At 52.9% G+C, this 23,438-nt stretch overlaps 6 protein-coding genes across 6 annotated transcripts; 4 read left to right on the forward strand and 2 right to left on the reverse strand.

Moving 5' to 3' along the window:
- Window positions 1-3,953: 3,953 nt before the first annotated feature.
- Window positions 3,954-4,418, reverse strand: PHYSODRAFT_534403 (hypothetical protein; the record flags this gene model as incomplete). The annotated part of the gene is made up of 2 exons (XM_009540901.1): window positions 3,954-4,130; window positions 4,182-4,418. The coding sequence occupies 2 exons, from the start codon at window positions 4,416-4,418 to the stop codon at window positions 3,954-3,956; spliced, it is 414 nt and encodes a 137-aa protein (XP_009539196.1).
- A 2,889-nt stretch (window positions 4,419-7,307) lies between these two features.
- On the forward strand, window positions 7,308-10,038 carry PHYSODRAFT_342442 (hypothetical protein; the record flags this gene model as incomplete). The annotated part of the gene is made up of 7 exons (XM_009540902.1): window positions 7,308-8,336; window positions 8,381-8,781; window positions 8,953-9,001; window positions 9,050-9,200; window positions 9,244-9,335; window positions 9,399-9,587; window positions 9,790-10,038. The coding sequence occupies 7 exons, from the start codon at window positions 7,308-7,310 to the stop codon at window positions 10,036-10,038; spliced, it is 2,160 nt and encodes a 719-aa protein (XP_009539197.1).
- Window positions 10,039-13,147: 3,109 nt separating this feature from the next.
- PHYSODRAFT_307863 (hypothetical protein) lies at window positions 13,148-14,360 on the forward strand (the record flags this gene model as incomplete). The annotated part of the gene is made up of 2 exons (XM_009540903.1): window positions 13,148-13,508; window positions 13,690-14,360. 2 exons carry the CDS (start codon window positions 13,148-13,150, stop codon window positions 14,358-14,360), a joined length of 1,032 nt encoding a protein of 343 aa, XP_009539198.1.
- A 1,465-nt stretch (window positions 14,361-15,825) lies between these two features.
- Window positions 15,826-17,751, forward strand: PHYSODRAFT_320158 (hypothetical protein; the record flags this gene model as incomplete). Its single annotated transcript, XM_009540904.1, has 4 exons — window positions 15,826-15,846; window positions 16,115-16,874; window positions 16,912-16,990; window positions 17,025-17,751. The coding sequence occupies 4 exons, from the start codon at window positions 15,826-15,828 to the stop codon at window positions 17,749-17,751; spliced, it is 1,587 nt and encodes a 528-aa protein (XP_009539199.1).
- Window positions 17,732-19,305, reverse strand: PHYSODRAFT_247235 (hypothetical protein; the record flags this gene model as incomplete). Its single annotated transcript, XM_009540905.1, has 5 exons — window positions 17,732-17,780; window positions 17,990-18,144; window positions 18,189-18,716; window positions 18,823-18,948; window positions 19,249-19,305. The coding sequence occupies 5 exons, from the start codon at window positions 19,303-19,305 to the stop codon at window positions 17,732-17,734; spliced, it is 915 nt and encodes a 304-aa protein (XP_009539200.1).
- A 2,521-nt stretch (window positions 19,306-21,826) lies between these two features.
- Window positions 21,827-22,492, forward strand: PHYSODRAFT_534292 (hypothetical protein; the record flags this gene model as incomplete). The annotated part of the gene is made up of 1 exon (XM_009540906.1): window positions 21,827-22,492. The coding sequence occupies one exon, from the start codon at window positions 21,827-21,829 to the stop codon at window positions 22,490-22,492; it is 666 nt and encodes a 221-aa protein (XP_009539201.1).
- Between the last annotated feature and the right edge of the window lie 946 nt (window positions 22,493-23,438).

The raw sequence follows: 23,438 nt of genomic DNA on the forward strand, positions 1-23,438 counted from the left end.
TGGTTGGGCAAAATTACGTCTAGTTTTGCGGCTAGGGGCCAAGCCGCTAGACGCGCACCAAACCAGCACGGAAAGAAGAGACTCGAGTGCAGGGGACAGCTTGGAATAATGGGCAGCACGGGGGTAGAGACTCGAATGCAGGTCGCCCTGAAGGAGTCTGTCCAGCGGTCCTACGAGAAGGCCACTACCCTTTGACCTAAGAACACGCAGAGAGCATACAGCAGTCGGCAGCAGTAGTTCTTAGACTGGTACTCGGAAAAAGGAGCAGCATTTAATAACCAGACCCGGTTTACAGTTACTGGTGAGAAGCTCCAACTCTTCCTACAAGGGCGCGTAATTGGCCGGACCAAGCGCCACAAGAGTGGAAGTACACCCAGCGACAGAATTGAAACTGTCGGACGTTCTACTGTGAACTCCTACGTTACTGCGATGGTTGACCTATGGAAGCAGCAATCTTGGGCTAAAGTGAACAGCAATCCCTCCCCCAGAGACGAAGCTGTGACGACCCTATTGAAGTAGACAGAGTACGAAGAAGACGATAGGAAGTGGAAAATTTTTGAGGACCGTGGAGCTGATACACTACTGGATGGCTATACGACAATCGATCAAGTTAAGGAGATAGCTCGGTATTTCTGGACATCGACACGCGATTCAGGCAAAAACTTGCGGAATTTGGTTGCTTTTCTACTGAGCCATTACGCCCTTATGAGAGGAGAGTCGGCGCGAATGATGGAATTGGCAGACTTACACTCGATTGTTCTCGAAAACGAGGGCTACACGTCATGCAGGGCTCTGGTTATGGTGATGGGACAGGGTAAAACCAACCAAGTGGGGCGCATTGAAGTCGGCGCTTGTATGCGCAATAAGCATGTCGAGATCTGCCCCCTTGTAATTCTTGGAATTTACTTGTTTTGGCGTTGGCATGTGGATGGCGAAGCATTTCCCGACTTTACGTCTTCAGAGCGCTGGTATCCGATAAAGCTCTTGAAAACAGGTAAACACCCCACGAAACCAATGTCGAACAAAGTTCACAATGCAGCTATCACAGCGGCGTTGAAACATGTCGGCGTCCACAGCAAAGCGAAAACTCACGTTGGTCGCGGATCCGGATCGCGTATGGTGGACTTAGGAGGCGCAAGTGAGTCCCAGATTCGCCGTTTGGGTCGATGGAACGGCCAATCAATGGAGAAATGTTACCTCACATCTCTTCCGAGGCAGGCGATGCGCACACTTGCCGGTTTTGAACCGAGTATTGGGAGCTTTTTTGTTGCCCGAGCTTCTGTTGATCCCCCGCTAGCATTGCAGAGTATGGTATATCCGCAGGTGGAGGTTTGGCAACAGGTCATTGCTTCAGGAACAGCGGAACAATCGCTTGCGGCCGGAGGTTTTCTCGAGCTGCTCCAATATCTCCGTAAGGTCGTCCTCCAGGATGCTGAATTTTTTGCAGAAATCCGCACCAACGCACCCAATTTGGCAGCACAGCATATTTCAATCCCGGGAGTTCACGGAATTTAAAAGTGAGGTTATGCAAGCTGTTGACGCAATGGAAGATCCAACTGAACAGCGTCTTCAGAAAGCTGTACCGGTGTTAAACGCCAAAATCGACGGGCTACACCAGGATTTCAAGAGTTCGTTAGCTTAAGTCTGCTCGACCATGCGGACCGTTCAAGGTAGCCTCAGTGACGTAATGCGCGTGTTGGCACCACTGCAAGGCGGCACGGCTGTTGTACAAGTTCAGCTTCTATCTGGTGGGCGCAAAGGCGACGGCGATACCACTCATGTAGTGCCGTCAGTCGCCGATAGCTATTGACGTGCAAAGTGATCGGACAAAGTATAAACTTCGGCGGGGGTTGGCTACTGTGCCGGACTTGTGGAAAGAATGGTCGGTCGGCTTAGATGGCGCCAGAGCTGTCCGAGATCTCGAGGATCAGTTTGGCACAAAGTGGTGTAGTGCGGACGAACGACGGTTCTTCAATAGAGGGCGGCCAATTTACAGCTTAGTCGCTGCGGTTGCAGATGATATTCTCACGTCGGCTCGGGTGTCGGACGTCGATGCAACTAATCTAGCCGTGCAAGTATTGGAGGAGTACCGGCGTACCCATAATAAATCTCTGAACTGGATAGCGAAACATGCGGGCGAGATCAAAGATGCTGTCCAAGCTATTGCTGTATCTCGCTGCTCCGTTTCCACGACTAGTATCTCCGATCCCAGCCCCAACGATTGAGACCACACCCCGCGATGCCAACCGTATCTTGCAATATTTCAGAACTCGCCAATAGTCGGACGTATGTGCTCACCGTAGTCCTACGGATGACGCGCGAGGAATCACAGTTTGAACAGTGAAGCAACGCTAAATCTAGTTGAATACATACAGGATGAAGTACTACAAGTCGCACTTGACAATATCGCCAAGCCGTCGAGTATCGACCACAGAAAAACATGACGAACGCACCTCCTTTCTATTAGCCCGTGGATATTGTTTGAACCGCAGTGATCCTACGCGGTACCGCAATGCATGCGGTACAGCAGTATTACAGTGCGGTACCGCAGTGATGTATTGCGGTAGGTACTGCAGTCACGTTTTTCGGTAGGTACCGCAGTGATATTTTGTGGTACTACATATTCCGATACTTGCTGCATTGAGCCATAACGTCAATAACCGGAACCGTGTTAAAAAGAAGTTGACTGTGTTTCTACTCACCGGGTGCTACAATTAATCACGCTGGAAATATAGTCCTATACAACTTAGCTCGGTATGCTGCTGCCTTTGTGACGAGGCGATGCGGTGTTTTCTCCCAGAAAGCAGTTATAGGCCCTCCTTGACAGACCTCAGGCTACTAGAGCTTTGGATCCGTCTCGGTTGGCACAGGGTGTGTGTTGTCCAGTACACGCTGTTGGTCAGGCGCACGATGTGTATCCCTTGGGTAGCGATTCTTTTCACCAGGAGGTTAGTATCGACCGCGTGAATCAGACAGCTACTACGCCGGGCTAACGCTAGAACAATCCAACCCAAATAGAGTTATACACGTTATACAATCACACAAATACTTCTTTGCCCTCTCTTCTTTCTCTAGGCCCAAGGCTAAGGCCAAAATACAAGTCAACTGGTCCAAATCCAAGACACTTGATCAATCTTGGGGACGCGCACCACCTCTCGGAGAGAGGAAACGATCTACCCTGTCGCTAACTTCTTCAGTTCGACGCAGGCCCAATAGACCGCAAATATACAACAAAGACGGTCTGCAATCCGCCAAATATACAGATATGGAATAGATATGATCACTTCCAGGCCGAAGCAGTGGATCACTTACGTAAAGTACTTCGAATTTTGTCGTGGAGAACGGCCTTCCAGGCTGTGAAAGAAGCACTTGTGCCCTTTGAAGCAAAACGAACTCTGTTTGGTTAACGGTCACATGCAGACGAAATCTTTCCTAAGCGACCCTTCGGAGACTGCGATCTTTCTGCGGAGTGTTGGTCTGGCCTTGAAGGGTCGCCAAACTGGATACCTTCTCGGAGTTGTTGGATACACCTAGGATCTTGGAAGATGCCATAGTGAAATCAATTGTTCTTGGGTTTGGAGCCTCGGAACGCCTCAAGCCGAGGTCGTTCTTGGATTTTTGTGGGAGGTAAGTCTGGGAACGCGAAGTCTGGGAATCGTTATTCCGGGAAAACAACGGGGAATCTGAGAAGTGCCTCAGCTCCCAGGTTGTAAGCCAGAGTCGAGTTCCGCCGTACTTAGATATACTGGGGAGGATCGCTCGCATTCCGTTGCACTTCATGGAACGGGATCAACTCGCCCACATTGATCTATCTTCCGGGATTCAGCGTCCATTCGCAGACATTACCCTTGTTTTTATAGGAGACTCCAAATCATCCAGTATCACCAAGCTCCACATCATTGGGACTTCCCAGGTTCAGGCGCATTCACCCGAATTTAGGGATCGACACCGCGTCACACCTTCTTGACGCCGAAATCACCCCCTGTCCACGCGGCGATCTTCTCCTCGATCGATCCAGGCTTCTCGGCTGCAATGTGTTTTGAAATCACATCCATGTAATGGAGCACGTAAACTCCACAGTCGATGCAATTTGATTGCTGGGGCTTGGTCAAATGGACAAAGGTGCTCCACTCAAACGGAGCCGAAGATTCTGCTTGGGATTTATGGGTCTCTGATAGGACCCATTGCAGAACGTCAAAAGCATACGCCGAGCTGTGAGCATTTTTCATCGAGTTGGCGTGATAAACTTTTGTTGGCCCCGGGTGCATGGGGTTCTCAATTACCAAAAAGCTGTAGTGGTTGCGACCCGATACTGGGAGAAGCATATACTGGTAGGCCGACCAGTCAAACAATGCGACTAGGTCAGCCAACAGTCGGCGTCTTCGTTTCGGCTTTCGCGTGAATCGTGCAGTCTCCATCAATACGTACAACTCCGAGTCACATACGCGAATTAATCCTGTAACTCGCTCCGTATAGCGACAGATAAAATAATCCAGCGCAGTTTGGGTCAACAAGCACCAGTCTGTAAGCTATCCAAATCCACAGGGTAAACGTGCACTGTTCGGGGGTGATCGTCATCTTCGAGATCGGTCCACACTATCAGAGGATCATTTTTTGACACGCGCTTTCTGAAAAACCGATTCGGGGGGTCCACTTCGTCATCATTCACGTCACTTTCCTCCGAATTGCTTGGCTCATACACGCTATCTTCATCATCTGCCGCATTACCAGCCGGTTGCTCTTTTCCGCTGGTTGCGTGTGGCCTTGAATTTGTCGTGGCGGATCGCTGCTTTCCTTCGAGCAACCGGGGGCGTTTGCGAGAGGTAATAGTGGTAGGTTTTGCTTGAGCCGAGGGTGATATCTGAGCATCGTTGCTGCTATTAGCCGCGCCCTCAGCAACCGATCCATTGAGTCTCTCGACAGACGCCCCTGCCTGACACACCGTAGTTGATGTAGCCGATGCATCACTTGACACAGCAGGCGAGCCTGGACTAGCTTGCAAAGTTCGCACCGAGGGTACTTTTCCTAGCCAATATAACTCCTGCAAGTTATTGGTGGTGCTGGCCGTGTAGTTTTCCCTGCCCTCGTGCATGGCCTTGAAGTTTGGGTTAACTTGAATGGTATCACGCACGTAGTTGCTCAGTGCTGAGTTAGCGGCAGCTGCGCTAGTCTGCGTTTCATGAAGCGCGCCATCCGCCTCTTCATCAGAGTGCATAGTCAGCTGTGCTCATGCAGCTTGCATATACGCTGTCACGTCACGGATGACTCCCACAACACGAGCTCTTGAATCGGGGGATAAACTTGCTGCAATTTGGGCGCCCATACATTCTACTACTGCCACCGAACGTGACACAACTCGGCTAACGTCGTTCGCTCGGACTGCGTGCGCAAGCGCTGTCACTTCGGCCACGAACCCAGCCCGCAGCAGCTCGTCCTCGTAGCTCTTAAATTCATCAACTTGTTCTCGACACTGAGTGTCGACGGGTGTGCGTGTCGTAGCTGGTGCTACCGGAGCCTCTTCCTGCGGTACCACAGGCGTAGCGATGTCGGCTCGCACCATTCGAGGATAGCGCCGGCGATCCTGCCTGTAATGGGCCTACCTTGGCTCACTACTACGGCTTACACGTATGCGCACGTGTATGAGGAAGCGTAGGTTTCTTTTACTTGAGTTAAGTATACTCGAGATCCACGAGTATACTTTAAACAAGATAAATACTCCAAGTAGCGGGTTTTGGTAAAAGATGAGAACTGCTATTTTTGTTTTATGTTTCTGACTTCCTCTAAATGTAATATTCTAAACTAGGAATCTGCCAACGGCTGGTTGGCAGGATTCTGCTAACATGCAAGTCACTCATTGGCTAAAAGATGCTGCTTTCAGCCAATAGGAATCCTAAATGTGTATGGACTACCCGTCGTGGTGGTCGAAAATGTATGTAGCCATTGGTGTACCTTACACCAAGGTCGAGGAAGTGTTTAAACCTCTAACAGACATCGCATCTGTTAGAGTAACAAGTGACTGTAGCCACTTGTGCGTGTAACCCCGTTACACTGCCGGCCATCCGCGAAGCCCAGCGGGTTGTCGTCCAGCGAAAAGGTAGCGTCAGGGTTCTTCTATATGTAGTCCTGCCGAAACTCCGCTGTCTCCCCCTCCCAGCGCTTCTTCAGAGCCCTTCCAGCCCGCGTTCGCAGCCAATTCTCTGTCGTCTTGTTGGCACCTGGCTCCGCTTGAGAGGCTTGTTCTTGCGCGAAGCGTGCAGCGCTGTCCGAGATGTCGGTGCCTTTGTCGCCTGCGTAGGCCCAGAAGCCTCTGTGGCAGCGCATGTTGTTTCTTGAGCGACGAGGGAGACTTTTGAGGCAATGAGCTGTGAAAGGACTGCGCGTGCTACTGACCTATTATTGGCTAAAAAGGGGCAATGACTGTTATTTGCCTGGGGTCATCAACTGGATACTTATCGACAAGAGACCCGGTCCCGGACTCACTCTGCGGAAGGGTAGACAACCCATCATTATCAACTAGTCTTTTATACATTTTTAACTAGTCACTTGCAAAAGTGCAATATAAACTTGTTAATTTTACAGTTTTGATTGGTTACTCTGCCCGTTTTATGGCGCATGACGGTTACACCCAGCGTACCCGCACATTTGCAAACGACACCATCAAGCACGGACAGTGCCAACGGCGGGTCATGTCGACTACCGAGCGCAGCGAGGTGCTCCCCCTACAGGGGAGGTAGAGGGGGGTCTAGGGTTTTGTGCACTGAGGGTAAGGGGTGTAGGGATCAGGGTGTAGAATAAATGTTAAGGAGGAATATACCAAGCAGGAACGCCACCTGCGGTTTATGAGCCGCGTGCGTAGCGCGCGGGCGTACACCCAGGCCAATGCTGGTGTAGAACGCTATTCCTGTGGTTTAAGCCCGCGTGCTTCGCACACGGGTCCTAAACCCAGGCCAAATCCAATGAGGAACACCTCCTATGGTTTACGGTCCGTGTGCGGAGCACGCGAGTGTAAACCCAGGCCCAGAGACTGCGCAGTGAGAGAACAATGTAAAAGTAACTAGTTGAAAATGTAATTTCTTCCCTTATTTACATTATCGCTTGTCACTTATGCATTCTCGGCTGGTGACAAGTAACCAGAAAACACTGCAAAAGCGACTAGCCTGAATGCAGCTCAAAAAGTAACTAGTTAAAAATTTAAATCTGACCAGTTAATAATTTCCAACCAGGAGTTTTTGGCAACAAATGGATTATCGATTGAGGACATCATGAAAGCTGCTACCAGTACAGGTACCACGAGCGCCGCGGTCGCAATGTCTTTAGCGAACACTCTCGGAGCTGCAACCTCTACTACACCTGCACCGCCTAAATTGGATACGAAATCTGCGTTGCTCAGTGAGCTCAAAACTGCGAGAAAATCTACCGAGACGTCCGCTGCAAGTAGTGGAGAGAGCAAGTACACGCTGATGTTGAAGCGCGGTGTGCCATTTGAAGCTGTTCAGAATTGCATGAGGAAGGACGGTGTTGATCCCTCAACCTTGAAGCCCCTCCCTCCAGTCGATAAAGCCCCGGCGGACGATGGTGATGCGGGCGAAGTGGCTGATGCTCAGAAAAAAATGCTGAAGGATATGGAAGAGTACAGCAGCTATTTCCGAATGCTGCGGATGGGATGCCCGAAGGAGGCAGTGAAAAAAGTTAATGATGGACGGGATCGATCCAATAATCCTGACTTGGGGCCGGAGGCCGTCTACGACGAGGTGAAGGACCGCATTGCCGCTACGCAGAGTGTGTCGAAGCTTCAGGACGACATTAAATGTGTGAACTCGTCGACCAGTAACAGCGAGAAAGATGCAGCGTCGGAAGTTCTACTGAAAGATCATGAAGTTTACGCGAAGTACTTCAAGATGTTGAAGATGGGGCTACCCGAGGGTACTGTGAGGCAAAAGATGAAGGCTGATGGCATGGATGACCGGGCTTTGGAGCTTGGTGGTGGTGCAATGGTGTCGCAGCTGGCAGGGGCATCTGGTGGAAACGGTGTCAAACCCCAGGACAATCCAACGTACGCCAAGTACTTTAAGATGCTCAAGACGGGGCTGCCGGAAGGAGCGGTTCGCCAGAAGATGAAGACTGAAGGTGTAGATGAGCGTGCTCTTGATTTGGGTGGAGATGCGTTTGTGTCAGAGTTAATCTCTTCGAATAACGATGTCAAGCTTCAAGATGATCCTGTGTACTCCAAGTACTTTAAGATGCTGAAAATGGGGCTTCCTGAGGGCGCAGTCAAGCAGAAAATGGTGAAGGAGAATGCTGATGTGCGTGCTCTGGACCTCGGACCGGACGCCACTGTTTCGCAATTGTCTTCTGGCGGGCAAGAGCTGCAGTCGTGAAGCCAAAGCGTCCACGCAAGAAGCTGCACTGGCAGCCCATTTCGGAGGACCGGCTGAGCAATCTCACCCAGCAGACAATTCGGGAAGACGAAGATGACGACGTTGACTTTGATATGGATATGGACGAGCTGGAGGCGCTTTTCTTCGCGAACCAAAACCCGGGTTATGGCAAGAAGAACTCGTCCCGTGGTCAGAGTAAGGCTCTGAAGCGGAAACGGTCCGTGACTCTTATCGACGGGAAACGTGCAATGAACGCTGCGATTTCGTTGGCGCGGGTCAAACTTTCTTACACTGAGATTGCCCAAGCTGTGATCAAGTTTGACCCGAACGGTCTGACGCTTGAGCAGCTTGTGGGGATAATTGAGTTCCTGCCCACGTCTGAGGAAGCAGCTTTGGTGTCCGGGTATACTGGTGATTAGGAGATGCTAGGAGTGATTGTATTGTGTGCTCGAATTTCTAGACTGCTGGCTTACATTTCGTTGTCTTGATTCGCGCCAGGCTGAAAGTTCAAGGATGAACTTTCAGCCTGGGGCGAATCAAGTCTGGTATACAAACTGTCCTTCACGATGCGTAGTGCGGAGCTATCGGCCTCGCTGTCCCATCTGCTAAAAGCAGGCGAGGAGGTCAAGGGCAGTCGGTTGCACAAGACTTAGCTGGCTATGGTCCTCAAGCTGGGCAATACCCTGAACGGCAGGGGCGAAGACAACGGGATCAAGGGATTCACGGTGGACTCGTTGCTGCGATTGGGACACACAAAGGCGGTGAACCAGAAGACGACGGTGCTGCACTACCTCGTCCGGCTTGTGAAGAAAAATCATCCAGGTGCTCGACTTCCAGGCCGAACTGTGAAGTGTCCCTCTGGCAGCGCGCGAATCCTTCGACACCTTCGATGAAGAGTACAAGAAGCTGGAGAAGGGGCTCACAAGTCTCAATAACGAGCTGGTACTTCTGGAAAAGGTATGTCTATTCGGTCTTGCTTGCGTTGTTCGACTTACACGCCAATTAATTTACTGTGTCAAGCAGCAAGCGGTCGAAAGCCTGGGGCTGGAAGTCACGATCAAGTCGATGCAGACTGCCGCCTCCGACATCGAAGCACAGATGGAGGCCCTCAAAGAAGGGATCGACCGGGCACAAGAAGAGGTATCAAGCGTGCTCGACTACTTTGGAGAAGACCCGAAGCGAAACCCGACAGAGTTCTTCACAACGCTGGTTTCGTTTAGTGCATTTTGCTCTTGGTGTTGCCGACCAAGATCGGGACCGCCGTGAACTTGCGGCCATCCATCACCTGCAAAAGCAACCATCAGCACCAAATACCACAATAACCACGTACACTGCACGGTGCGTTGTCCCTGAGTCCTATCCTATTTATTGCTCGTGAAGGAAAGCTGACGAAGGTTGTGCTTGTCTTCAGATGTTCCAACGCGCACGCAATGAAGTCGATGCTGCGGACGAAGCTGCGCAGCGAGCAGCGCTTGAAGATGCGGCGATCGAACAGCATGAGGCCCCAGCCGAAGCCGAGCAACGGAACGACGTTGAAGGTGGTGTCACGTCCGATTCTAGAGCGATCACAGACCGAACGCGCGCTCGACACACGGCATTCCGACGAAAACTTATGGATGGAGAGGCCAGCTTACTGTTGTGTTGGTCATATTATACGTAACGTTACTGTGGGGTTTCTTCACTGATTCGCGTGTGGTTCTTGGTCTGTCTTGAGTGCTTGGTCGTCAAAAAGCTATCGCACTTCACCGCCATCCGTTCCATTTAGGCTTAACGCGCTTGCCAGAAGCCGATGCAACCCTCCTCGCCGGCGTGGCCGTCCGGGTCGCGGCAAGAACCCGCATCGCTCCACCTACAGGGCTGCACAGCTAACAAAACGAGTGAGCTCTTGATCAAGGCTGGTAGTGGTGAAATATGCAGCACTTACACTCGAGGAGCGCTGGGTGTAGCGGTGAGTTCGCGAGAAGGCAGAGCCGGTGTGCCGATAGTTGCGAGCGACAAGTCGAATGAGACTTGCTTGGACGCTGCGAACTTTCTAGGACGCTGCTGATCTCTTCCTCTTCCCTGTGTGCGCAGCTCGGTCTGCTCTTTTATCCAGAGCAGACAAATTGAGTCTCCGCGAGAAGTTCGTAGGAGGAAAGATGCCGCTCGGTTTGCCACCGCTCGTCGTCCTAATCTCTGCAGTTTCGGGCGAAGACTCGTTGCCTCGGAGAATGTTTTCAGCAACGTTTTCGATACCATTCAGCCCCTGCGCATTGGCAAGCTTCTCCCTGTCATGAATAATACAGAACGAGTTAGTATTTGCTCCAACTGAGTGGCAAGCGTCGAGCGCCACGACACGCCGATCTGCGTACTTTCGTGTATACAAGCTCCACCTGCGCGATGGGATTGTGGGTGGCAGGTGGCAGTTCTGGTGACGGAGTCCTCATCTGCTGCAGAGCTCTTCTCTCATAGTCCTTCGACCTGCGGCGGTGTTCCTCCTGGCGGTACTCTTCCAGCCGCTTCTCATACTTCTTGCGTAGCTCTAGCTCTGCTGTCAGCTTCTCTTGGAGCGCCTGGATCTGTGAGACTTGGTTGGCAACCTGCAGGGAAAAACACTGAATAAGTCAGCTTCGTACCGTCAGTTAATACCAATCAAGCCCCACCACTCCGATCAGGCGAGTGATCTCGGCACGCTCTGTGCGTTGCGACTTGCCCATCTGGATGTGGCTTACGCGCGACGTGAACTTGAGAGAATTGATGACGTCGGCGCTTCTCGGGCTCACGTGGGCAATGAGCAGAGTGCGATTGGTGCTGCCACTCAGCGAGTCCTGCAGCAAGTGGGTGAGCTTGGTGTTGCGGGACGGAATGTGCTTTTCCTTCGCCAGCAGCGCCGCCAGGACGTCTCCAACGGCTGCCAGCGACTTGTTGGTGTGCTGCGATTCACGGACGGTGATGGCGGGCGTGTCCGCGGTCTTGGACAGCCTTTCCGAGCCCGCCAAGTCCACGAGCGCCAGCCTTCCTGCATCTTCCTCGCCGTTCGTCTTGCTGGTGCGCCAGATGTCGATCATCACGACGGTGTGGGCGCGAGTGCTGCGGTCGTTCTTGTTCTTGGACCTGCTGGCCTTGCTGCGCGCGATGGCGTCGTGCAGCTCCTTGGCGCTGGGCGCGGCCACCGCCTCCACGTTCTCTCCGTGCCGGATCCTTTTACCTTAACAATCATTCGAACCAGGAGGAAGTACTTAGTAAGTATTGTGCCTTTCGGTCATTTTGCCGAGTCCTACGTAGGACTTTGTAGGTCAGTTAATATGAGGTTGGCGGTCTCTAAATCTGAGATGCAAATCTCGGACGAGTCCGATGAGCGGTCTCCCGGAGTCTCTCCGCTCAATGGACTCCGGTTGGAGTCCAAGCCAAGCAAGCTTTGTTTAGGGAGCCAAGCAGTGCCGGAACCCGCGAAGGCGAAGGGCGAAGACTGGAGTGTTTAACGTAGCGACTGCATCGTGTTTCCCTAAGTTTATTCTGCGTTTGACATACGCCGTATTAGAGTCAGCTCGTATGAAAGTCCTGCCACAAGACTTGGCAGGAGTCCTTCGTAAGACCTCAAACCCCGAATGCCGTGAAAATGGGCGAAATTCGGGCTTTCGGCTGTTTGTAGGACCTGCGCAAGTGCTTCCATCGGACTAGCAATTCTTGGTCCTAATTCCCTACGAGGGACTGCTAATCTGCTCCGATAACCTAGCCCCATCTTAGTAGGCAGCTGTTTTACACGTCCGATTCGCCAAAACAACTGAAAAGCACAATACTTCCTCCGGTTGGAAAAGAGTGCAAGATATTTTTTCTCACCGCTGTAACTTTTTTTTCTAGACATGCGATTGGACCGCGGATTGTTGCATTCGATGCGGAACGGTCTGGGATTGGCTCTCGTCCTTTAATCACTCAAAAAACGTGAGAAACGACTGCGTTATGATCAAAAAGGAGTAAACGCAAAGCCTCATTTTCGTACTTAATCGTGGTTTCGAGTCTCCGCAAATCCCAGGTGGAGATCCTGGTGCTGACACAATCCGCTGTGACTTTTGAAGCCGAACTCACCTAGTATAGACAATTTACAGCAGCACTTGCTACACCGTGGGCTTTCATTTGAGGGCAGACGCGATTCATACGCTTGAGGATTGACAGTTTGGCGAAAATCGACTCTAGAATGGAGGAGCTGTACCGGCGTGTGAATATGGCCTATTTCTTGTAAAATTTAAACTTTCTTTGTAGATCTTGCACTTTTTCAAACCCGGAGGAAGTATTTGAGTTTCAAATCCACAAAACCCGCATACTTCCACCAAACCCGCATACCGGCATCTGATTCCTAGGGATAAGCGGCGCACTCGAACGCTGTCTTTGCATTAGGTCGAGCGCTGCCTTTGCCAGTGGTCGCGAGAATTCGACATGGCTTGTCCTGGGTTTACGACCGCACGCTGCGCGCACGGCTCGTAAACCGCAGGCAGGGTGCATACAGCGCTGCCTTCGGCAGCGAAAGCAATCGATACAACAATAAAACTATCACCCTGCACGCGCTCCGCGCGAACTCAAAAACCCTTGCTGGTAATGCTTGAACCCTACCGCGCTTTCGTGCGGGAATCGGCTCGCTTCGCTCGCTTAGTGCTAACTTTCATTCAGTGTGCAGTGCCACTGGAATCAGACGCCGGTACCGTATTTAATACGGTACCGGCAAATTGTGAGATCTCCTACTTCAGACAGATCTCCTAATTCATAGCGTAGAACAGGTGCAAAACGAGCAGAACATGACAATGTTTTTGTTCATTTTCGGTCATGTGTTGCAACCAGCCCTCGAGCTCCTCGTCGACGACTGTGGAGGCTCGTGGCGCCGACGTGGCAGCCCATTTTGCCCAAACTGGAGGGCGAGCCCCGGTCTCCGCTGCCCGCAGACGCTCCCCCGGAGCTGTATTACTGCTGTGACTAACAGTACCGTTGTTCCCGGTGGTAGCAGGCGACGCCAGCAGGTCGTTGATCTCCTCGTTGTACACCCCCACGATCTGCACAGACACTTGGAACTCGTAGATGTGCTGCTGCTGCGCCACCCAGCTGTAGATGAGCTCAGCCGCGCGGTAGACCAACCCGCGGTCGCCGTCCGCGCCCTGCATGGTGTGCAGATGCGCTTCATCTTCGTGGACGTGCCCCATGTTGCATCCTAGATCAAGCGATAACCGCTCACGTGTCGGTTCAAACGCCACAAAGAATTCTCGGGCGCGATCTCCGTCTTCTTGGTTACTCTTAACCCCACGTTCGAGTCACCAAGCAGACTGCGAACTTGTTGGTCTTGCAGCACTGCCTTCCGTTCGCGCAGATGCTGAAGAGCGAGGCACCAGCGCGCGCGAGCCGTCGATGGCTTCATCTCGTCCCGCTCTCTCGGAGATTGTCCTGGATCTCCACTGCGCTCATCAACAGCTCCGACGGCACCAAGTCAACTGGAAACAACCCAAAAGTGTCACGAGTCGGCAGTTCAAACTGCGCCCGATAATGCTGCAGTACAAAGGCCACCAAGGCCAGATTGCCCGTTGCACAAGCGCGATGGCAGGCCGACCAGCCTGCCGAGTTGCTCGTGGCGCTGGTAACGGCATCTTCCTCCCCCTCATCCGCGCTGTAAACTTGGCTGGAGGCTGTGGAGCTCCAGGCCTCCGGACGCACGTGCAGCAGCAGCTCGAGTGCGATCTGCAGCTGCTGCAGGTGCTGGCCGGACTCGAGCTCCGAGGCCACGAACATGTGCACCGCCTCCTCGACCTGCAGCTCCGCGTCCTTGTTCTTGGCGTCCGCCTCGTGGTCGTGCAGCAGCAACTTCAGCTGCTAGATGTCGCCGTCCTCCACGCAGTCCACCAGCTCCGTCGATGTGGCGGCGCCCATGGTGAGCCTCGAGCCGCAGGACTTGACTGGCAATGCGCACCAAAGGTCGCGTATTGTGAGGAAACTCCAAAACCCGCATACTTCCTCCGGGCGTAAAAGATTGCAACGACTTTTTCGAGAGTCCATAACTTTTCTTCCAGACACGCGATTGGACCGCGGATTGCTGCATTTTACCCGAAATGAGCAGCTATTGGCTCCCGTCTTTTAATCACTCAAAACGCATAAAAATTGACTCCGCTATGCCGAAAAAGGAGCGAAACACGTGCTTCATTTTCGTACATACGAGCGGTATTTTCGTACTTAAACGCAAAACAAATCGCAGGTCGGCATCTCGGAGCAGATAACTCTACTTTCTAGCCGAATTAGGAGCCATCTGCCTGAGGAAACAACACAGCGTCCTTGGTGCGACCTGAAGTTTTCTTTCGAGAGTCTTAACGCATTTGGCACTACGGAACTGAAGGAGCTAGCAGGCAATCGGTCTGTGAAAATGCGCCAATTTTGTTCTTTCTCGTGCAAAGTGTACGGATTCTGTATCAACTTGTACCGCCTTATGTGCAAAATATGGCACATATGTGAAAAATATGGCACAAAAGGAACTGAAAATGAACAAAAACATTGTACAACGCTACAACTTCAATAATCCGGCGTCTGAAGCAGGAGGTCTCAAATACGGTATGCGGGTTTTGTGGAAGTATGCGGGTTTTGTGGATTTGAAACTCAAATATGCGGGTTTTGGAGTATTGTGGGCTCGGCAAAATTTCCTCGGGCGATTGATTGAACCACTCGCCCCCGAGGCCATACAAACTCCCATACTATCATATTAAGTACGAGATCAATCGTCCCGATTGAATCAGGGCGATTGACTAGTCCACTGTTCCCCGTATACTATACGGGGAACAGTGGAGTGCCTTCCACAACTATCATAAAAAGTTTAATCAGCGTTTGTTCTAATCACCGTTTAATACTAGGGTTAGGAGGTTTTATCATGCTCGCTCGGCGCGTTCCAAAAGACTACCACCGAAACCGTTTAATCTGTCCCGTCGTATCCGCCCGCTCATAAACCTTTACTTGGCTTCACTATATCCATCGAAAAGAGACATCACCCAACTGGACAAATTTTGCGAGAAAATGTCTATATATACTGATATCGCCCAGCCCTGGCGATAGCAAGCCGGGCTCGGAGGCGGCAACTCCGGGTTGCGCTGCTCTAGTTACGCCCTGACACGCCCACCGAGACGAACCGTACCGGCGGAAACCCTCGGAAGGCCTCCATGTCTCCCTCCTGTCGGCTGCCAACCGTCCTCATCTAGCAATCGCATGCGCAGAGCTGTTGCTAGCGCTACGCGCACTATGTCCCAGCCACGATCGAAGCTGGCAGCTTGTACACAGGCGTCGCGAAGTGTTGAGCGAGCTCGAACCTGGCAGCAGCTGCGTCTGCAAAGGACTCGCGTCGTCCACAGGTGACGTCTTCGTGGAGCAATTCGATGAGCCTCGAGTAGGCGGTGCAGAGTGGGCAGCCCTTGCGCGCCTTAGTAGTGGACTGTGGAGGTGTCTCGCTTGCATGCGGCGCCTTCCGCTTCAAGTAACTATAATACCAACCAGCACAAACAGCACAAGTAGTGAGGACAAGGCGATAGGGAGGAATGGCCTTACTACTGTAGCAACGTCCGCAACTTGGCGTCGATCACGGGTTTCCTGAGTTGATGCCGAAACCTGTCCACAATATTCACTTAGTGAAGCGAAGCGGGGTCTCGCGGCTCGACATACTGCGATTCCCTCGTTCGGACGACATGACGCAAGCGGCAGCTGGCCGCGATGATGGAAAGGAGAACAACCTGGCCAAAGCTTAGCAACAACAACAGCAACCACAGCAGTCCTCTTCCTCTTCTACCGACGCTGCGGCGGCGGCGGGGGGGGGGGACGATCTCCTGTCCAAGCTGGACCTGCTGGTCCAGGCGGACGCCATGATCAAGCGTCGCCGCCCCAAGGCCCCGTCGTCTCCCACAGGTGACAAGCCGCAACAGTATCTACGCAGCGGAATCTGGTCTCGGGCCGAGGAAGAGTACGCTGCAGCCCTCGTGTCCTACTTCCTGGAAGGGCTCCTGGATCTGCCCGAGGGCATGACGCTCCGCAAGTTCCTCCGCGTCTCAATGAAGCTCGGCACAGAGTCTTTGGCCGGCCAGAAAGTCCCACGCAAAGTTGGCGCCTCGGTATTTGTAGCTGCCCAACCTCCTCCCAGCATTGAAGTGCGTGAGGAGGTCGACCGCGTTCTAGCCAAGCTCCGAGATGCCAGCTTCAGCTCTGGCATACTAAACAGCCACTACACAGACGACATGGACGACCGAAAGCTCTCCAGGCAGGACGACCACGACAATGACAGCTACAGCCACCACATTTACCACCAGAAGTCGTCCGCGTACGATCGCAAGAGGAAAGGGACACGCAAAGGACTGAAGCCCAAGCGTGGCAAGCCCACCATCATCCGTACAGGGTTCGAGACACCTGAAGAGGAGGAACTGGTCTCGTCACTCTTCGAATACTTCATGGCCGGCATGCTCGACATCCCTGAAGGTACCAGACTTGTGACCTATCTGTGCCAGCAACTACCTGGTAGGCTGCACGCCGAAGCAGCTCTCGATGAAGCTAGCCCCGCAGCGCATGGGCGAGCACAAGTTTCCGGACAATGTCGGCTCCATCACGTACCAGCGCAAGGGTGCAAGGCACACGTCGGACAGCTCGGACGACGAGGACTTCTCCGAGCCGCCTCACCGAGCTGCGCTTAGCTCGCGAGGAGGCGCACAAGAACGCCCCTTTTCCGGTGGTGACGCGCGTCAAGAGCAAGCGCAAGTCCAGCGTGGCAAGTGTGTCCAGCACGGGAACAGCCAGCATTGCCAGCACGTCCTGTGCGCTATTTCGCCGACGCGGTCCATGGTCTCACGACGAAGAGGTGTTTGTAGCGGCCCTGATTTGCTTCTTCAAGGGGTTCCTCGACATCGCTGAGGGCACCACACTTCGCGCTTTTCTGTCGGAGCGGTTGTGCTGCAACCCGATGCACATCTCCAAGAAGCTCGCCAGCGAGTCCATTGCGGAGATCCGCATCCCGAAGAAGCTGGGGTCCTCTATCTACGTCCGCCACGGTGGTGTGACGATGGAAGAGCACTTGGAGGCGGAGGAGGATTTGCAGAAGCTTCAGGACAGGTACATGAATTCCAGTACGACAAAGAGCCGCCGCATGGTCGGCTCCAAACGCCCGCGTCAACCTCGCGTGCGTCGCCCACTGGTCTCCGCAATCGGAACGGACTCGGACACTGAGATGGACTCAGACGGGCACAGTGGCGCGTTCAACCGGGGAATGAGCCCCGAGAAGCTCCAGAAGACAGCGGGGGCTCACTCGCCAGCCCACGAAGCGCGGAGGCAAGGGTTCCAGGCCCCCCACGCTTCTCCGGAGCTAGTGGTGTCAGCCCCGCTCAAGCAGCAACTGGCGTAAGGGTGTGCAAGTATAAGCCTACATGGAGACTGCAAGTAGTTTTGAATTGAAATGTTGATGCATTGGAAGTTGTTGTTTGTGAACGCATGCGTTGATCTTAGCTCTTGTGGTCATGTTAGTCACTCAACGAGTTTTTGCTCGGCTAGGGCTCGCGCGTATGCATCCACATTCCTACTTCTTACCATCAAAGAAGAGGAAATACACACTGAAGAGGAACACACCGGCCATCATGGAGAACGCCGAGGCGTAGTACGGGTACGCAGCCGGGATGAAGCGTTCGTACTCGTCGTGCTTGAACGGGCGAAGCGAGACCTGCGTGGTCGTGTAGATCGTCGACAGTCCGAGGCGGCGGTACATCACACGGAAGAGGAAGATGCCGTACACGTCGGGGGCCTGGAACGTCATCGAAAAGCGGCCCGCGTGAGCGTCGTGCGCACGTGAGGGGCCAGCATGACGAACTCCAGCTGCACATCGTCCGTCTTGTAGGGCACCCACTTGCCGTCCTTGAGCTCGTGCAGGTCCAGCGAGTACGTGAGGTTGCCCTTCACGCGGTACACGAGCGAGTCACGAGCCACCTCGGCGTCCGGGTACAGCGTGATCGGCTGGTCGCCGCGGTTGGCGTCGCTCAGCATCTTGGCCGGCTGGGAGCCGTCCTCGCGGTAATGCTTGACGTTGGTCATGCGCAGCACGCCGCTCTCCTGGAAGCCCCACTTGGTCACGGCGTCGGCGAACTCGGCGTTGGCGAACTGCTTGTCGTCCATGTACTTGTCGCTGAAGAGGTCGAGTGAGCCGGCGAAGATGAGGCGGGCGTTGTTGCGGCCCTGCACGGTGGTCACGAGGCCGATCTGGTTGCCGAAGAGCAGGTCGCTGGCCACCACCTTGAACTTAAAGTGCGTCTTCTGCAGCTCCGGCGACACGAGCACCACAGCAGTGCGCCAGGCCTGCGCGACGGCCAGCACCAGCGCCAGGCACAGCGCCGAGAGAAGGGAGCGGAACGCCATTGCGACGATTTATGTAGTAAGTTATTCCCGTAAGTTACTGCAAATTATTCTTACGGATATTGGAATTTACCGAGCCCTGCGCGCCAGTCGCCCACCTCGAACACGACGTTGTCCGGGTCAGTCCTCGCCGTAAAGCCTGGTCGGCCGCTCCCGGTTCATCATACAACGACCTCAGGTATTGGCCCTCCTCGTTATCCTGGCCGGGTACGTAGACGGAAAGGGCCCTATCGAAGGCCCATAGTATGTCGCTGTAAGTGAAGTACCTGACCGCAACTCTTCTCAGATCCTCGTCGGCAACGGTGTGCGAATCTCCTGAAAATACATTGTTAGAGAGAATCTCATTGGTTTCTTGCATGCGTCATTACCTATAATCCAGAGTTGCCTGTCACCGGGCGCATTAGGGAACCAACGGGTAAACGCGCGGAGGAGTCTGCGGGTGGCGCCGACCACGATGACGCGCTCAAAATTCTATAGCAGAAAAAAATCAAAAGCATACATACGTTAGGTAGTTTAAGTTGACAGGAGTTGTCCCTACCCAGGTCAGGACCGCCATTGGACGCCGCCCAAAACCACCCTATCGGTCTATATGTCAAGTCCTGCGAGAGTTGATAGACCTAGCATATCCCCACCTCACATCTGGTGAGACCTAAATGTGGTCTCAATAAACTCGGCGGTACTTCAAGGTATGCGGCCTCTGATTTGGCAACTTTAGTAGTTTTAGCTTTGTTTTTGTTTGAGCTTATCCAGAAGGTACCACATCGACCCTCAACAAGCAACCTTCTTTAAATCCTGGCATATATCACGAACCTTCGACATACAGTACCTGTGCAGCTTTGATATTTAGAGAAAAAATTAGAGATTGAGTATGACACCCCTTAGGGTAGTTTTGGGCGGCGTCCATTGCCATCTTGCACGTTAATCTAGCATAATACATCGTGAGTCTTATTCCTTATTAGCAAACGCAATACATGCACCAGCATAGTGTGGCAACGCGAAAACGTAATACATAACATAACATAATACATGCACCGTACGCGTTCAGGCCCTTCCCTCTCTTTCGTGAATATGGACTTGAAACTGACATGTGACCCCTGCTTAGTGAGTCGCTGACAGTGACAGAAAACTCGCCTAGCACAAATGAGCACCACGGGTGTGTGAACCGTCTTGGCCATCCTTTAGAGCGTCCTCAACTCGACGTCAACACGCCGGAGGTTCTGTCTATTATTTGTTAGATCGAACGGGGTGCCTAGTTGTCTTAATGGACTCTAGCTGCTAGATTTACTCCGAGCTCGACGGCGTTTTGTACTGCTTTTCTTGGTCGAGTGGATAGCACTATCGCCAGCTTCGACTTCCTCGCTACCATCTCCCGGCGTGTTGGCAGACACATATAAGATGGCGTCCTCCACTTCGAGCCACCCTAACGCTGAAAACTGTTGCATTTTACCTGGATGCTTGTCCCGCGTCAAGTAAATTTCAGAGAAGCTTTAGACTTCGAGATCTGCTGCAATTGTGCCAAGCGTTTGCCTCGCACTCGCGACACTTGTCCATCATGTCGTACACATCATCCTCCGATGACAACAAGGCATCAGTTGTTACAGCTTCGATCGCTGTAGCCGCCTTTTGAATCGCACCAACAACCGAGCTCCGACTGTCTCCGGGCACCTGCCAACCTACGTCGTTTATTAGGCAGCCCAGGATCATTGAGACCGATCTTAACGTATGCTTGACCACATCCGACGCCTTACATGTTTGGGCGATGCGAAACAGCTCGCTCGTACGAAGTGCAGCGACGTAGCTAGTACTAGCTTCCTTGTACCGATTTAAATTTAAATTTATTGCGGTTTAGTCGGCTAACTACACCCGATACTGCGCGCTGCTGCAGCCTCGCCTACGGATCGCATGAGGTTCCTTGTACCGAGCGATCTTGCTCAGTAGAGCTCTATCTACCGTGGCGATCTGGGTGTGGTCTTTTGGGAAGCAGTAGCTGGATACCAATTGAGGCTACGTCACAGGGACAGTTGCTGGGACCCGGTCCTTCCGCTCGTCGTAGATTCCTTGGTGGGACTCGTCCAGAGGAAATGTTGGGTCGTCATGCGCGTTAAAGTATACGCCTCTTTCTTCTGGCGATAAGGCATTCCACCAGCGGCGATAGTACCGACCTGCTTTACTTTAAGTATCTTTTGTGAAGAAGGTAGTGACTGGCTCCGCCCCAGCGTGCCTGACTATACAGTATACACCTGGGACACCCAAGGTTGCCTTTGGTTGTGAGTATACGGGATGTGACTCCTTGAGCCCGTTGGCGTATAGTAGTTTGCAGCTAACACAGAGGGGGGGTTGGCACCTTCGAGGTTTTCCCTCCTCAATCCCAAAGTTGTTCAGTGGGAAGCACGTGTGTTCCTAGCGTCGTCTTCCTGCTCACTAAGCTCTTCCTCCTACCAACACTCGCCTGCTCATCGTGCCAGGTTATGAGCCCAACGCTCTGGGGCTTTGCGAGCAGTTCTCGTGTAGCTCGGAGAGATGTCTGGACCAAGTGGATCGTCGTCTGGTGGCGGCACGCCAACTGTGGCTGCTGGCGGCCAAACTAGTGCTATTTCGTCGGGTTTGCGGTGAGATCAGTAGCTGGATCGATTGGAATCGCTCCTCCGGCGACTGTGGTGACTCCTGCAGCTACTGGACCGAGTGTTGGGGTGAGTGTGACTACATCTGTCCCAAGTTTGATCTCTGCTGGCTCGAGTGGAAGTGCTGGCACGCTGACTGGAGGGTTTACGTTCTTGGGGACAACTGGAGGTGGTTTTGCGGGGGCGACTGGGGCTGGAGTGGCAGCTGTAGCGCCTGCGGCTTCGACTGCATCGAGCTTTGCGGCCTCGCCGTGGGGTACAGTCCCGTCGCTGCCGTCGCTGGGTTCGCCTGCATTTGCATCGTCTCTGGAGGGTGCTAGTGTACATGCAGCTCCTATGATGACTCCTCATTTCGCTAGTAGTGGCTGGTATGGAATGAAAATGGAGAATAAACCGCCTGCAATGTCGGGAAGTTTTGACTTGTATGCAGAGGAGCTGAAAACTTTCTTGACCAACATGGACATTTGGGGTGTTGTGGAGAATGCGTCAGCGGTTCGTGCAGCTGTAAGCGAGGAGCAATTTCGTCGAATGAATAATTTGGCTCGTGGTGCACTATTGCGAGGCGTTCCTAAGGCCGATGCTGAGTTGATATACCATCAGCAGAGCGCGCAAGATATGTGGACTGTATTTGTCGATAAGCAGACCAAACGCGAGTATGCAAATTACATCTTCGCTCGACAAAGGTTGATTGCGAACGCGTACACGCCAGGGAGGAACATGAATGACTGGCTTCGTGAGATGCAGCTCTATCGTAATGAGCTACTGCACTATCGAAGAGGGGTTTCTGACGAGGAATTCGCCGAGATTCTCCTTGGTAACGTGGTGCAGACACATCGCGACGTTGTTCGACAGTTCTCCAAACACTTTGACCCTGGTTACCAGCGATCGACTCCGTCGTCGGCTCAAGTGATGAATGCATTGAGAGCAGAGTCGGAACTCGACGCCAGGATGGATGATCCACAGCAAGGCCGTGATATCTCTTCCGCGCAGGCTGGCAAGAAGCAAGGCCAGCAGCCGCAAGGAAAAGGCAAGAAGCGTGGTCGAGGTAGATATAAGGCTAAGAGTGGTAATCCGAAGCAAGTTGGAAAGAAGACTGGTGGTGAGGACAAACGTGAGTGCTAGAATTGCCATCAAGTTGGCCACATCCAGACAAATTGTCCGAATCCCAAACGCGATGACGATGAGTCTGATTCGCAGCTCCCAGAGCGGAAACGCTGGCAACATAAGAAAGCTGGGAAAAACAGCGAGAAGCGTGATGTGAATATGCTTTCTCGTTGTGATGATAGTTCGGCGCCTACGGCAACGCAGAGTTCTCTCGATGGTGGAGTTGAGTGGATCTTGGACTCAGCGAGTGACTGCCACGTCTGTACCAATAAGGACATGCTTACCGATCTACGCCAAGATGATGGACCTATGGTGTTTGATTGGGAAGGCAAGCCGTCCAAGAGCAGAGGGTTGATTGGAGAAGTAAATGTTCGAGTGAAGAACGAGAATCAGCCTGATATTCCTGTTTCGTTTGGTCTGGGTAGTGTGCTCTACACAGCTAGCGGCACAAACAATTTACTGAGTCTGGATAAACTTGAGAAGGACGGATGGGACTTCGTCAAGCTGAAGAAACAGAAGTGTGCGTGGCTTCGTAAGGGTAGAGTGCTGCTGAGACTGATGAAGACTCGCGGACGATATCGCTTGCAGTCGACGGTATGTCCTACAAAGCAAGTAGAGGCAGTCGAGCAAAGCAAACCGGACAAGGAGCGAGCTTTGGTACGGTGGCACGCCCGTCTCGGCCATCTCAACTTTGCTGCTTTACAGCGAATGGTCCGAGAAGGCACTGTGGATGGCTTGGAGTTGAGTGGGAGTGTGCGCGCGCCCGAAGAGCAGTGCTGGACGTGTGTGCAAGCCAAGATGCGTCGAATGCCGTACAAGCAGGTGACCACTGATAGAGCGCGGGAGCCGTATCAGAAGCTCATGTCTGATGAATGCTTCCTTAACGAGTCTACCTACAATGGTTATTTACATTTTCAGCTTGTGCTGGATGAAGCGACTCGTTACGTGTGGGGCTTTCTTCGGA

This window comes from Phytophthora sojae (assembly GCF_000149755.1).
Source record: "Phytophthora sojae unplaced genomic scaffold PHYSOscaffold_17, whole genome shotgun sequence".
Lineage (NCBI taxonomy): Eukaryota > Oomycota > Peronosporomycetes > Peronosporales > Peronosporaceae > Phytophthora > Phytophthora sojae.